Raw genomic sequence first — 13,907 nt, forward strand, 5'->3', positions numbered from 1 at the left:
CCTCGTCACTGATCCGAGACAACAGCTTATAAATATAGTACCACCCCTCGTCACTGATCCGAGACAACAGCTTATAAATATAGTACCACCCTTCATCACTGATCCGAGACAACAGCTTACAAATATAGTACCGCCCCTCGACACTGATCCGAGACAACAGCTTATAAATATAGTACCACCCCTCGTCACTGATCCGAGACAACAGCTTATAAATATAGTACCTCCCCTCGTCACTGATCCGAGACAACAGCTTATAAATATAGTACTACCCCTCGACACTAAACTCAGCAAAAAAAGAAACGTCCTCTTTTCAGCAAACTTAACATGTGTAAATATGTGTATGAACATAACAAGAGTCAACAACTGAGACATAAATTGAACATGTTCCACAGATATGTGACTAACAGAAATTGAATAATGTGTCCCTTATCAAAGGGGGGGTCAAAATCAAAAGTAACAGTCAGTATCTGGTGTGGCCACCAGCAGCATTAAGTACTGCAGTGCATCTCCTCCTCATGGACTGCACCAGATTTGCCAGTTCTTGCTGTGAGATGTTACCCCAATCTTCCACCAACGCACCTGCAAGTTCCCGGACATTTCTGGGGGGAATAGCCCTAGCCCTCACCCACCGATCTAACAGGTCCCAGACGTGCTCAATGGGATTGAGATCCGTGCTCTTCACTGGCCTGGTCTGCCACTGCGAGGACATTCAGCTGTCTGTTCTGTCTCCCTGTAGCTCCGTCTTAGGCGTCTCACAGTACGGACATTGCAATTTATTGCCCTGGCCACATCTGCAGTCCTCATGCCTCCTTGCAGCATGCCTAAGGCACGTTCATGCAGAGGAGCAGGGACACTGGACATCTTTCTTTTTTCAGAGTCAATAGAAAGGCATCTTTAGTGTCCTAAGTTTTCATAACTGTGACCTTAATTGCCTACCGTCTGTAAGCTGTTAGTGTCTTAACAACCGTTCCACAGGTGCATGTTCATTAATTGTTTATGGTTCATTGAACAAGCATGGGAAACAGTGTTAAAACCCTTTACAATGAAGATCTGTGAAGTTATTTGGATTTTTAAGAATTATCTTTGAAAGACAGGGTCCTGAAAAAGTGACGTTTCTTTTTTTGCTGAGTTTATGTTCTTTACACTGATGAAGAACTTAAAGAGATAACAAAAAAAATGTTTCCTTCTTAATGTTGCCACCTCTGACCATCTCACCCAAACACTTCAGACAGGTCCACTAAACACCGAAATCTGTAACGTCACACCGACATCTGTAACGTCACACCGACATCTGTAACGTCACACCGACATCTGTAACGTCACACCGACATCTGTAACGTCACACCGACATCTATAACGTCACACCGACATCTGTAACGTCACACCGACATATGTAACGTCACTTCGACATCTGTAACGTCACACCGACATCTGTAACGTCACACCGACAACTATAACGTCACACCGACATCTGTAACGTCACTTCGACATCTGTAACGTCACACCGACATCTATAACGTCACACCGACATCTGTAACGTCACTTCGACATCTGTAACGTCACACCGACATCTGTAACGTCACTTCGACATCTGTAACGTCATACCGACATCTGTAACGTCACACCGACATCTGTAACGTCACACCGACATCTGTAACGTCACACCGACATCTGTAACGTCACACCGACATCTGTAACGTCACTTCGACATCTGTAACGTCACACCGACATCTGTAACGTCACTTCGACATCTGTAACGTCACACCGACAACTTCAACGTCACACCGACATCTGTAACGTCACTTCGACATCTGTAACGTCACACCGACATCTGTAACGTCACTTCGACATCTGTAACGTCACTTCGACATCTGTAACGTCACACCGACATCTGTAACGTCACACCGACAACTGTAACGTCACACCGACATCTGTAACGTCACACCGACATCTGTAACGTCACTTCGACATCTGTAACGTCACACCGACATCTGTAACGTCACACCGACATCTGTAACGTCACACCGACATCTGTAACGTCACACCGACATCTGTAACGTCACACCGACATCTATAACGTCATACCGACATCTGTAACGTCATACCGACATCTGTAACGTCACACCGACATCTATAACGTCACACCGACATCTGTAACGTCACACCGACATCTGTAACGTCACACCGACATCTGTAACGTCACACCGACATCTGTAACGTCACACCGACATCTGTAATGTCACACCGACATCTGTAACGTCACACCGACATCTGTAACGTCACTTCGACATCTGTAACGTCACACCGACAACTGTAACGTCACACCGACATCTGTAACGTCATACCGACATCTGTAACGTCACACCGACATCTGTAACGTCACACCGACATCTGTAACGTCACACCGACATCTGTAACGTCACACCGACATCTATAACGTCACACCGACATCTGTAACGTCACTTCGAAATCTGTAACGTCACTTCGACATCTGTAACGTCATACCGACATCTGTAACGTCATACCGACATCTGTAACGTCATACCGACATCTGTAACGTCACACCGACATCTGTAACGTCACACCGACATCTGTAACGTCACTTCGACATCTGTAACGTCACACCGACATCTGTAATGTCACACCGACAACTGTAACGTCACACCGACATCTGTAATGTCACACCGACATCTGTAATGTCACACCGACATCTGTAACGTCACACCGACATCTGTAACGTCATACCGACATCTATAACGTCCCACCGACATCTGTAACGTCATACCGACATCTATAACGTCCCACCGACATCTGTAACGTCACACCGACATCTGTAACGTCACACCGACAACTGTAACGTCACACCGACATCTGTAACGTCACACCGACATCTGTAACGTCACACCGACATCTATAACGTCATACCGACATCTATAACGTCACACCGACATCTATAACGTCATACCGACATCTATAACGTCACACCGACATCTATAACGTCATACCGACATCTGTAACGTCACACCGACATCTATAACGTCACACCGACATCTGTAACGTCATACCGACATCTGTAACGTCACACCGACATCTATAACGTCACACCGACATCTGTAACGTCACACCGACATCTGTAACGTCACACCGACATCTGTAACGTCACACCGACAACTGTAACGTCACACCGACATCTATAACGTCACACCGACATCTGTAACGTCACACCGACATCTGTAACGTCACACCGACATCTGTAACGTCACACCGACAACTGTAACGTCACACCGACAACTGTAATGTCACACCGACATCTGTAATGTCACACCGACATCTGTAACGTCACACCGACATCTGTAACGTCACACCGACAACTGTAACGTCACACCGACATCTGTAATGTCACACCGACATCTGTAACGTCACACCGACATCTGTAACGTCACACCGACATCTGTAATGTCACACCGACATCTGTAACATACAGGACAGTACGGATGAGAGTGATAGATGGGCTTTAACAAAACAGGATATTAAAGCTCCGTAGTCACTTCTAATCTTGACTCTTACAGAACTAACTTCTCTCCAGTCAGTCAGATTGCCATTAACCATGCTTCGAAACCCTATCAGCTCTCTGGGTCGGATTAGGAGCCTGCAACGCTCTCTCTCTCAACTCTGCTTTCTTTAATCAGTGGCCTGGTTATCCCTAGAAGGCAAATGACTGTAGCCAAGGATGATGACACTGACCTTGTGACATGGGGGGATTGGATGGGGAAGTGGAGGACCCGACCCTTTGGGCAGATGAGCTTGTCCAGGTCTTTGGGCCTGTGGTCCGGAATCATCTTCATGAAGGACGAAATGGAGGACAGGAAGGACTCCATGTTGAAAAAAGAGGAGTTGAACATCTTCCACCAAGCTGGGGGTGGGGGGAACAAGAGGGTGCACACAGTCAGTGACACACACGCACACACACACACACACACACACACACACACACACACACACACACACACACACACACACACACACACACACACACACACACACACACACACACACACACACACACACACACACACACACAGTGACACTGTGCCGTTCATTTGCAGATTCTGTGTGCCACATGGAATGGTTCAGCATAGTGTGCATTTATCTGTACAGTCTAAAATGGCTCCCATTCTCTTTGAATTAGAACGAAAGCCCTGCATTATAATTCAAATTAGCAAAGCAATCTGGCTTGAATCCAATCAAACATCTCTTAATGACACATTCCCTTTGAGTAGCGTATTATTTAATGCTGCCATATTTGACTGGGTTAATGACATTAAAGTAGATTGAGTGGGCCTTATTGACGCGTTTCCCTACGCAGATCAACAACAATGACTTTTCTTTAGAGTGCCTCTCTCTTTACTGTTTGCCCTCTGATTAATGACAACGCAGTCGCTCGACACAAGTGACTTCAATTACCCAGAGAGCATCATGTTGGCCTATCGTAATTAACCAATCATGTTGCGCACCCCTGACATGCTCATTAAGACAAACTATTACCGTATGAATAGTGTTGTTGTTATTTAAAATACACAGAGTAATTATGCGTGCTGCTAATTTTTCCTGGCTTGTTTGGGCTCTTGTTTCTTGGGAGAGCTGTTTGCTTTGACGTAAGTTTTGTCCATGTTCACTGTGATAATAAGGTACACAAACGGCACCAAATCCATTGTCTACTGTACAGTCAAGGCCAGGTTAATCTTCACCATGAGAAGACATGGTTGCATCCATACTGGAAGTGTCTGTCCTGACTCTTGCGGACCGGATAGACCAGCTGGTTCTGGCGGAAGTATAGCACCTTTTTCAGTGTGGCCAGGTCAGGGCACAGGGCCACCAGCTCAGACAGGTTCAGTACCCTGAGGACCAGACCACACTAGAACAGACCAGAACACAGCACAGGGGGTCAGGATGGCGAGTTCATCTATCTGCAAATACATTAATTCCTCACTAACAAATGCCAAGCCTTACTTCCAGATCCTCTATGTGTCTACTACTGTGTGACTAAAATGAAACCTTGGGAGGTGAGAGAGAACTGTCTTTTTAGCTGAGCCATGTCAGAATTAAATGTTCCCTCCGATGCCAACCTCTAAAATTAATTTTATTCATCAAAAGGAAAAAGATATATCCTGCTTAATACCCATTGGTTAAAACCAGCAGGTAAAATAATAACCAGCAGGTAAAACATTAACATCACCCAGATCTACTAACTTTCCCCAGCAGGATAATCCACCCAGCCTTGCCCATCTCTCATGCACCCTATTAGATTTTATTTTTATTTAATTCACCTTTATTTAACCAGGTAGGCCAGTTGAGAACAAGTTCTCATTTACAACTGCAACCTGGCCAAGATAAAGCAAAGCAGTGTGACAAAAACAACAACACAGAGTTACACATGGGATAAACAAACGTACAGTCAATAACACAATAGAACAATCTGTATACAGTGTCTGCAAATGAAGTAAGGAGGCAATAAATAGGCCAATAGTGGCAAAGTAATTACAATTTAGCAATTTACATTGGAGTGATATATGTGCAGATGAGGATGTGCAAGTAGAAATACTGGTGTGCAAAAGAGCATAAAAACAAAAACAAATATGGGAATGAGGTAGGTAGGTAGTTGGATGGGCTATTTACAGATGGGCTGTGTACAGCTGCAGCGATCGGTAAGCCACTCTGACAACTGACGCTTAAAGTTAGTGAGGGAGATATAAGTATCCAATTTCAGTGATTTTTGCAATTCGTTCCAGTCATTGGCAGCAGAGAACTGGAAGGAAAGGCGGCCAAACGAGGTGATGGCTTTGGGGATGACCAGTGAAATATACCTGCTGGAGCGCGTTGCTATGGTGGCAAGTGAGCTGAGATAAGGCGGCGCTATAGCTAGCAAAGACTTATAGATGACCTGGAGCCAAGAGTTTGGCGACGAATATGTAGCGAGGAGCAGCCAACGAGAGCATACAGGTCGCAGTGGTGGGTAGTATATGGGGCTTTGGTGACAAAACGGATTTGCTGAGTAGAGTGTTGGAAGTTAATTTGTAAATGACATCGCTGAAGTCAAGGATCGGTAGGATAGTCAGTTTTACGAGGGTAAGTTTGGCAGCATGAGTGAAAGAGGCTTTGTTGCGAAATAGGAAGCCGAATCTAGATTTAACTTTGGATTGGAGATGCTTAATGTGAGTCTGAACGGAGAGTTTAGAGTCTAGCCAGACACCTAGGTATTTATAGTTGTCAACATATTCTAAGTCAGAACCGTCCAGAGTAGTGATGCTAGTCGGGCGGGCGGGTGCGGGCAATGATCGGTTGAAGAGCATGCATGCGTTTTACTAGCATTTAACTTTTTAGGGATAGGGGGCAGCATTTTCACTTTGGATGAATAGCGTGCCCAGAGTGAACTGCCTCCTACTCTGTCCCAGATGCTAATATATGCGTATTATTATTAGTATTGGATAGAAAACACTCTTAAGTTTCTAAAACTGTTTGAATTATGTCTGTGAGTATAACAGAACTCATATGGCAGGCAAAAACCAGAGAAAAAAATCCAAACAGGAAGTGGAAATTCTGAGGCTGGTCGAGTTTCAACCAAGATCCCATTGAAATCACAGCGAGATATGAATGAGTATTGTCAACAGTCTGTAGAACTTTGTCTGATGACTCTACTGTGAAGGGGGGCCGAATGAGAGGAGAATTAGTCACCACTGCCATGAGGTGACCATTCTTTGACCATCACATGAGTGGGAGCTCCGTTCCATCGCTCATCTGAAGTCAATGTAATTCTCCGGTTGGAACGTTATTCAAGATTTATGTTAACAACATTCTAAAGATTGATTCAATACATCGTTTGACATGTTTCTACTGAGTGTTACGGAACTTTTGGACATTTCGTCAGGTTTTAGTGAACGCGCCTCGTGACTTTGGAATTGTTTACCAAACGCGCTAACCAAAGTAGCTAATTGGACATACATAACGGACATTATCGAACAAATCAAGCATTTATTGTGGACCTGGGATTCCTGGGAGTGCATTCTGATGAAGATCATCAAAGGTAAGGGAATATTTATCATGTAATTTCTGGTTTCTGTTGACTCCAACATGGCGGCTAATTTGACTATTGTTCTGAGCGCCGTCTCAGATTATAGCATGGTTTGCTTTTTCCGTAAAGTTTTTTTTAAATCTGACACAGCGGTTGCATTAAGGAGAGGTATATCTATAATTCCATGTGTATAACTTGTATTATCATCTACATTTATGATATTTCGGTTGAAACGATGTGGCTATGCATAATCACTGGATGTTTTTGGAACAAGTGAATGTAACGCGCCAATGTAAACTAAGATTTTGGATATAAATATGCACATTATCGAACAAAACATACATGTATTGTGTAACATGATGTCCTATGAGTGTCATCTGATGAAGATCATCATAGGTTAGTGATTAATTTTATCTCTATTTCTGCTTTTCCTATCTTTGGCTGGGAAAATGGCTGTGTGTTCTTTGGACTTGGCGGTGATCTAACGTAATCATATGTTGTGTTTTTGCTGTAAAGCATTTTTTAAATCGGACACGATGGGTAGATTAACAAGATGTTTATCTTTCATTTGCTGTATTGGACTTGTTAAAGTGTGAAAGTTACATATTTCAAAAAAATATTTTTGAATTTCCTGCGCTGCCTTTTCAGCAGAATGTTGTGGTGGGGTTCCGCTAGCCGAAAGTGTGTCCTAGAAAGGTTAAGAGCAGTTGGAGGCCACAGAAGGAGTGTTGTATGGCGTTGAAGCTTGTTTGGAGGTTTGTTAACACAGTGTCCAAAGAAGGGCCAGAAGTATACAGAATGGTGTCGTCTGCATAGAGCTGGATCAAAGAATCACCTGCAGCAAGAGCAAAATCATTGATACATACAGAGAAAAGAGTCGGCCCGAGAATTGAACCTTGTGGCACCCCCATAGAGACTGCCAGAGGTCTGGACAACAGAACCTCTGATTTGACACACTGAACTCTATCTGAGAAGTAGTTGGTGAACCAGGCGAGGCAGTCATTAGAGAAACCAAGGCTGTTGAGTTTGCCGATAAGAATACGGTGATTGACAGAGTCGAAAGCCTTGGCCAGGTCGATGAAGACGGCTGCATAGTACTGTCTTTTATCAATGGCAGTTATGATATCGTTTAGGACCTTGAGCGTGACTGAGGTGCACCCGTGACCAGCTCGAAAACCAGATTGCATAGCGGAGAAGGTACGGTGGGATTCAAAATGGTCGGTGATCTGTTTATTCACTTGGCTTTCGAAGACTTTAGAAAGGCAGGGCAGGATGGATATAGGTCTGTAGCAGTTTGGGTCTAGAGTGTCTCGCCCTTTGAAGGGGGGGATGACCGCGGCCGCTTTCCAATCTTTAGGAATCTTAGACGATACGAAAGAGAGTTTGAACAGACTAGTAATAGGGGTTCCAACAATGGCGGCGGATAATTTTAGGAAGAGAGGGTCCAGATTGTCTAGCCCAGCTGATTTGCAGGGATCCAGATTTTGCAGCTCTTTCAGAACATCAGCTGTCTGGGTCTGGATGAAGGAGAAACGGGGGGGCTTGGGCCAGTTGCTGCGGGGGTGCGGCGCTGTTGGCCGGGGTTGGGGTAGCCAGGTGGAAAGCATGTCCAGCCGTAGAGAAATGCTTATTAAAATTCTCGATTATCGTGGATTTATCAGTGGTGACAGTGTTTCCTAGTCTCAGTGCAGTGGGCAGCTGGGAGGAGGTACTCTTATTCTCCATGGACTTTACAGTGTCCCAAAACTTTTTGGGATTGGTGCTACAGGATGCAAATTGCTGTTTGAAAAAGCTAGCCTTTGCTTTCCTAACTGACTGTGTGTATTGGTTCCTGACTTACCTGAAAAGTTGCATATCGTGGGGACTACGATGCTAGTGCAGTACGCCCCAGGGTGTTGTTGTGCTGGTCAAGGGCAGTCAAGTCTGGAGTGAACCAAGGGCTATATCTGTTCTTAGTTCTACATTTTTTTAAAGAGGCATGCTTATTTAAGATGGTGAGCAAATTACTTGTAAAGAACAACCAGGCATCCTCTACTGACGGGATGAGGTCAATATCCTTCCAGGATACCCGGGCCAGGTCGATTAGAAAGGCCTGCTCACAGAAGTGTTTTAGGGAGCGTTTGACAGTGATGAGGGGTGGTTGTTTGACCGCGGACCCATAACGGACGCAGACAATGAGGCAGTGATAGCTGAGATCCTGGTTGAAAACAGCAGAAGTGTATTTAGAGGGCAAGTTGGTCAGGATGATATCTATGAGGGTGCCCATTTACGGATTTGGGGTTGTACCTGGTAGGTTCTTTGATAATTTGTGTGAGATTGAGGGCATCTAGCTTAGATTGTAGGACGGCCGGGGTGTTAAGCATATCCCAATTTAGGTCACCTAGCAGTGCGAACTCTGACGATAGATGGGGGGCAATTAATTCACATATGGTGTCCAGGGCACAGCTGGGAGCTGAGGGGGGTCTATAGCAAGCGGCAACAGTGAGGGACTTATTTCTGGAGATGGATCTTTAAAAGTAGAAGCTCGAACTGTTTGGGCACAGACCTGGATAGTATGACAGAACTCTGCAGGCTATCTCTACAGTAGATTGCAATTCCACACCCTTTAGCAGTTCTGTCTTGACGGAAAATGTTGTCATTGGGGATGGAAATTTCAGAATTTTTGGTGGCCTTCCTAACCCAGGATTCAGATACGGCTAGGACATCACCGTTCGCAGAGTGTGCTAAAGCAGTGAATAAAGCAAACTTAGGGAGGAGGCTTCTGATGTTAACATGCATGAACCCAAGGCTTTTATGGTTGCAGAAGTCAGCAAATGAGAGCGCCTGGGGACACACAGGGCCTGGGTTAACCTCCACATCACCAGAGGAACAGTAGGATGAGGGTACGGCTAAAGGCTATAAGAACTGCATCGTTTCCACCGCAGCCCTGTGGAACACACATCTCTCTCTCTCTGTCTCTCTCTGCGGCGTCTCTGTATCTGTTGCGTGCTCAGCGATGAGTCTTTGAAGCACCAGCAACTCCCTAAGTGACTTTAAGCCATGGCTCGTCCCTTCATCAGTCAGTCAGTCCCCTTTACCCATGAGCAGGACTCTTTGATGTGGTTGAGTCCACGAGCCATCGCTAAGATCACGTCCCCGTGTGCCTCTCAGACCTGGGATTAGCCCAATTTCCTGGCCTGTTTGGGCCTTCGATCAAAACCAAAAGAGGCCTACAGTACTGCACGTTACAGAAATCACCCTCACCGCCTAAACTCTGTTGGTAATGCAGGGCTCTGACTCAAACCAGATGAGAGTTCTCTACTTTTAACTTGTTCCTGCCAGTAGAATAGTCCACAGGGACATCCTGTGTAGTTAAGAATTAGAAGCACAGAGACTGGAGGAGTTACTTAATGTATCTCTTTAGCAGGAGATGGATATTTTTTTTTGCTTTACGTTTTTATTATATGAATAATAAGTAGAACATTTTGATTTGTTATGTGTTGAATTACAACTTGTTTTCACTTAGAGGGAAAAGCAAATATATCGTTCTGCATCAAAAAGTATCATCAAAAAAGGTATGACCAGCAGATCTGAGAAAATGGCTTAGTTTAGTTACTGTATGAGCTATTACTTAGCAACATGGCACTCCATAATGTAGGCTATCTAGCCACAACCGATTTGACTACCTGTCTTCATTTTGACTTATGACCTTTTGAAGTAGGATTTTCACTCTACTGTATGTGACGTGGCTCGCCCACTTTGTTTCTTCAGTAGCAACCGTTACAGCAGTGTTGCAGATATGACAGATAGAGATCAAAACCAAACAAGAAGGTTACACATCATCCTGAGTGGTAGTCCTGTGGGTGTGTGGAAGGACTGCAGCATCACTGCATCGCTTTTCCAAACGTATAATAAATCACCCCATCTTTGGTAATCTGTCAAGTACTCACCAAGTCCTGAATCAGACCAGTTTCTGCAAAGCAGAGTTTCTCATCAAATACATAATGATTATATTGCACCCTCTGGCTTAATGACAAAGAAAAGTAGCTAATAAAACATGCAACAAATTCCAACGCACAAAAAGAGGATGACTAACTACTGTTATACATTGGGTTCTTCCCTTAATAAGGTGTCAAACATACGGAACCCTTTCAATTATTTTGTTTAGAAAAAAATGTTTTGGGGGAAAAACAATCTCAATCGAAATGGAAATGACTAAAACCAAATGGAAACTGTGTGGAAATTAAAATGAACCTATATTTACAGTCTCTTCACGCTGTCCAGCTTGCTAACAGTAATCAAAACGAAAGCTAGACAATCAGGGAGCATTGTAAATTCTAGAGGCAATGGATAGAGCAGGGTTTCCCAAACTCAGTCCTGGAGCCCTCGTTTTGGTTTTTACCCAATGACTACAAAGCTGATTCAAATAACCAAATCATCATCAAGGTTATTTGAATCAGCTGTGTAGGGCTAGGGCAAAAAACAGTGCACTCAGGGGGTCCCCAGGACCCGAGTTTAGGAAACCCTGGGATAGAGGATAATGTTTGCAAATTTTTATGGCGAGAAAATATAATACATTTTAAGTGCGGCCATCCAGACCTCGGTGAAGAGCGAATGCGACCTGCGGACCAAAATGAGTTTGACACCCCTGCTCTACATATTACCTAAACCCTCTATGTGGAAGTCAATGACGGAATGGAATCCCAATCTCTGACATCTAGTAGTGAGTGATACAAGGGTACCTTAGAATAGCTGACAACCGCATGCCCCACTCTCCATCTCACTGTACCAAAACAGAGGAATTGGATTTCCCCTACACTGAGCTCACTGTACATGGAAACTCAGAAACAACGTCTTGGAAAGAGAAACCCAGTGTACGTTTAGCAACACCAATTACCTAGCAACCTTACTCAGGAATGTATCAATGAACTCCATCCTGCGTCTTGTGTGTTAACCTGTATGAGGGGCTGGCCAGGATGGCCTGGGCTGCTGTTGGCTACGCAGTCTTCCACATTCTCTCTGAACAGGTCTATCAGCTGCTTGTGGGAGCACCTCCAGCAGAAGCACACTCATGGATAGGCTATGTTGAATCTGAGGAGAGAAACATGGATGATAATAAGCAAGGACAAAGAACACTGCAGTAAGAATAGGAAATGATGGTGAAATCAGAGGTTGGCAATGGCCTCCTTGGCAGGGAAAGGGAAAAGACCCGTTCAATTTTGGGAAGGATAATCTATTAATTTCCTGTGGAACAAATTTTTAAAAAGTGCTGAGCTAACCCCACACAGGCTTTTCCAAATGTATTAGTTACAGTAAATTGACAATCACATACAATTTAGTATTTTGTAAAATAGTCATCAGAAACTCTATCTGGTAGTGTAAAGGAATGGCAAGCACAAGGAAGAATATGAGTGATGGCGATAGAAGGAAATGGCAGCCTAGCGTCGTACTTTGCTAGGATTTGGCCGAGGTAGGCCGTCATTGTAAATAAGAATTTGTTCTTAACTGACTTGCCTAGTTAAATAAAATAAAAACTGTGTTTGAGTGCAATTTCTTTTCCAATTAATTCTCTCACCATGACATCCAGTTTACATCTACAGTAAATGCTGTCCTCCATCTCATTCGTCCTGCCCACAATGAGTAACTCATCGTTCGCCCACAGACTTTCCAATCAGTCAATATCTTGGTCCCTCTCTCGCTCTGAAATGCAAGTCATATCTTAAGTAGGGAATGAGCTGTGCAATCTTTTTGTAAATGACAAAACCTTTAGGAGTTTAAAAGACGTGGAGTTCAGTAGAAAGTGGATGTTTTACAGGGCAAACAGAAGTCTAGGCCAATGACAATAAAAATCTATCTTCCTGAAAGCACAATTGTGACCCATTGAACCAAAACCCCCAATGGAATAACAAGACATACTGGGCAGCATTAAATGTGTAAACAAAAGCTAAATGTAGAAATCTTTGTTACATATTGACATCTCTGACCTACTGTGTGTGACTCTTGTCAAGCACAAAACATTATGGACGCTTACACAGGAAAAGAAAAAGTTAAAAAACTATGTGGATAGATGATGGACCATTGCTGTATAAAGCTCGGCATAACAACAGCTAACAGAAGACAAACATCTCATCTGGAATAGAACACGAAACAACAAGTCTTAGACCACATCTCCGGGGGGATTTCCAACCGTTGCGAAATGGACCCACTGACGATCAAATCTCTCCTCACCTATACCTTTCGCCCACCTCTTCAGAGTATTCAGGGTACTGACATCTTTCCACCTCAGAAATGAACTGAAAGGGTTAATGTCACCGTTCTCTCCCCCTCACGCTGCTATGAAAGGGAATCCCCAACGCACCAAACCACCCAGGAGTGAATAACAAGGTAAGGACACTGTGAATGCTGACTATTCATTTCACTACCTGACTACCTATTGGATGGGGTTTGAAAGGGAAGAGGCTATAGATCTGATACTTCCTCTGTGAGGGTTTATTTATCCTAAACATAAGATCAGATGAGATATCGCCTCAGATACTGTAGATGCTGAGAACGTGGCAGACTGAAGCGGAGGCTAACTGAATTTCAGTCCGTGTTGTGCACTGTCCGGAAGGTAGTTAGGGATGAGGTCTCACTTGACAAATGTCGTAAATACATATATAACATAACACACCTACTACACATCTAAATATAGAAATGCATACACTAGACAGTCAAATAAACTGCAGTTTGACATGTGGGAAAATATTTGAGAAAATAGGGTAGCTTCTGTCATTTTCTCTTCCTTTAACCTGAATAAATATCATGGTATATATCAAGGTATAAGAGCATCGTCTTATTTTTGATTGAAAGGTTTAGTTAG

At 43.9% G+C, this 13,907-nt stretch overlaps 1 protein-coding gene across 4 annotated transcripts in view; it reads right to left on the reverse strand.

Moving 5' to 3' along the window:
• The window catches only part of LOC139539013 (tRNA-queuosine alpha-mannosyltransferase-like), a 55,921-nt gene extending 43,780 nt beyond the window's left edge, over nt 1-12,141 (reverse strand). The window contains exons 1-2 of one of the 4 annotated variants that reach the window (XR_011667850.1): nt 11,959-12,141; nt 3,745-3,913 (exon numbers count right to left, since the gene is read on the reverse strand). Coding sequence is in view for 1 of the 4 variants with exons in the window: in XM_071341679.1 (XP_071197780.1) it covers nt 3,745-3,913; nt 11,959-11,983 (194 nt within the window). In the remaining 3 variants the exon portion in view is untranslated. Of the gene's footprint in view, nt 1-3,744; nt 3,914-11,945 lie in introns of all 4 variants that reach the window. The other 3 variants (XR_011667851.1, XR_011667849.1, XM_071341679.1) reach the window with 3 other exon arrangements.
• Nucleotides 12,142-13,907: the final 1,766 nt, after the last annotated feature.

Source organism: Salvelinus alpinus, chromosome 14 (genome assembly GCF_045679555.1).
Source record: "Salvelinus alpinus chromosome 14, SLU_Salpinus.1, whole genome shotgun sequence".
Lineage (NCBI taxonomy): Eukaryota > Metazoa > Chordata > Actinopteri > Salmoniformes > Salmonidae > Salvelinus > Salvelinus alpinus.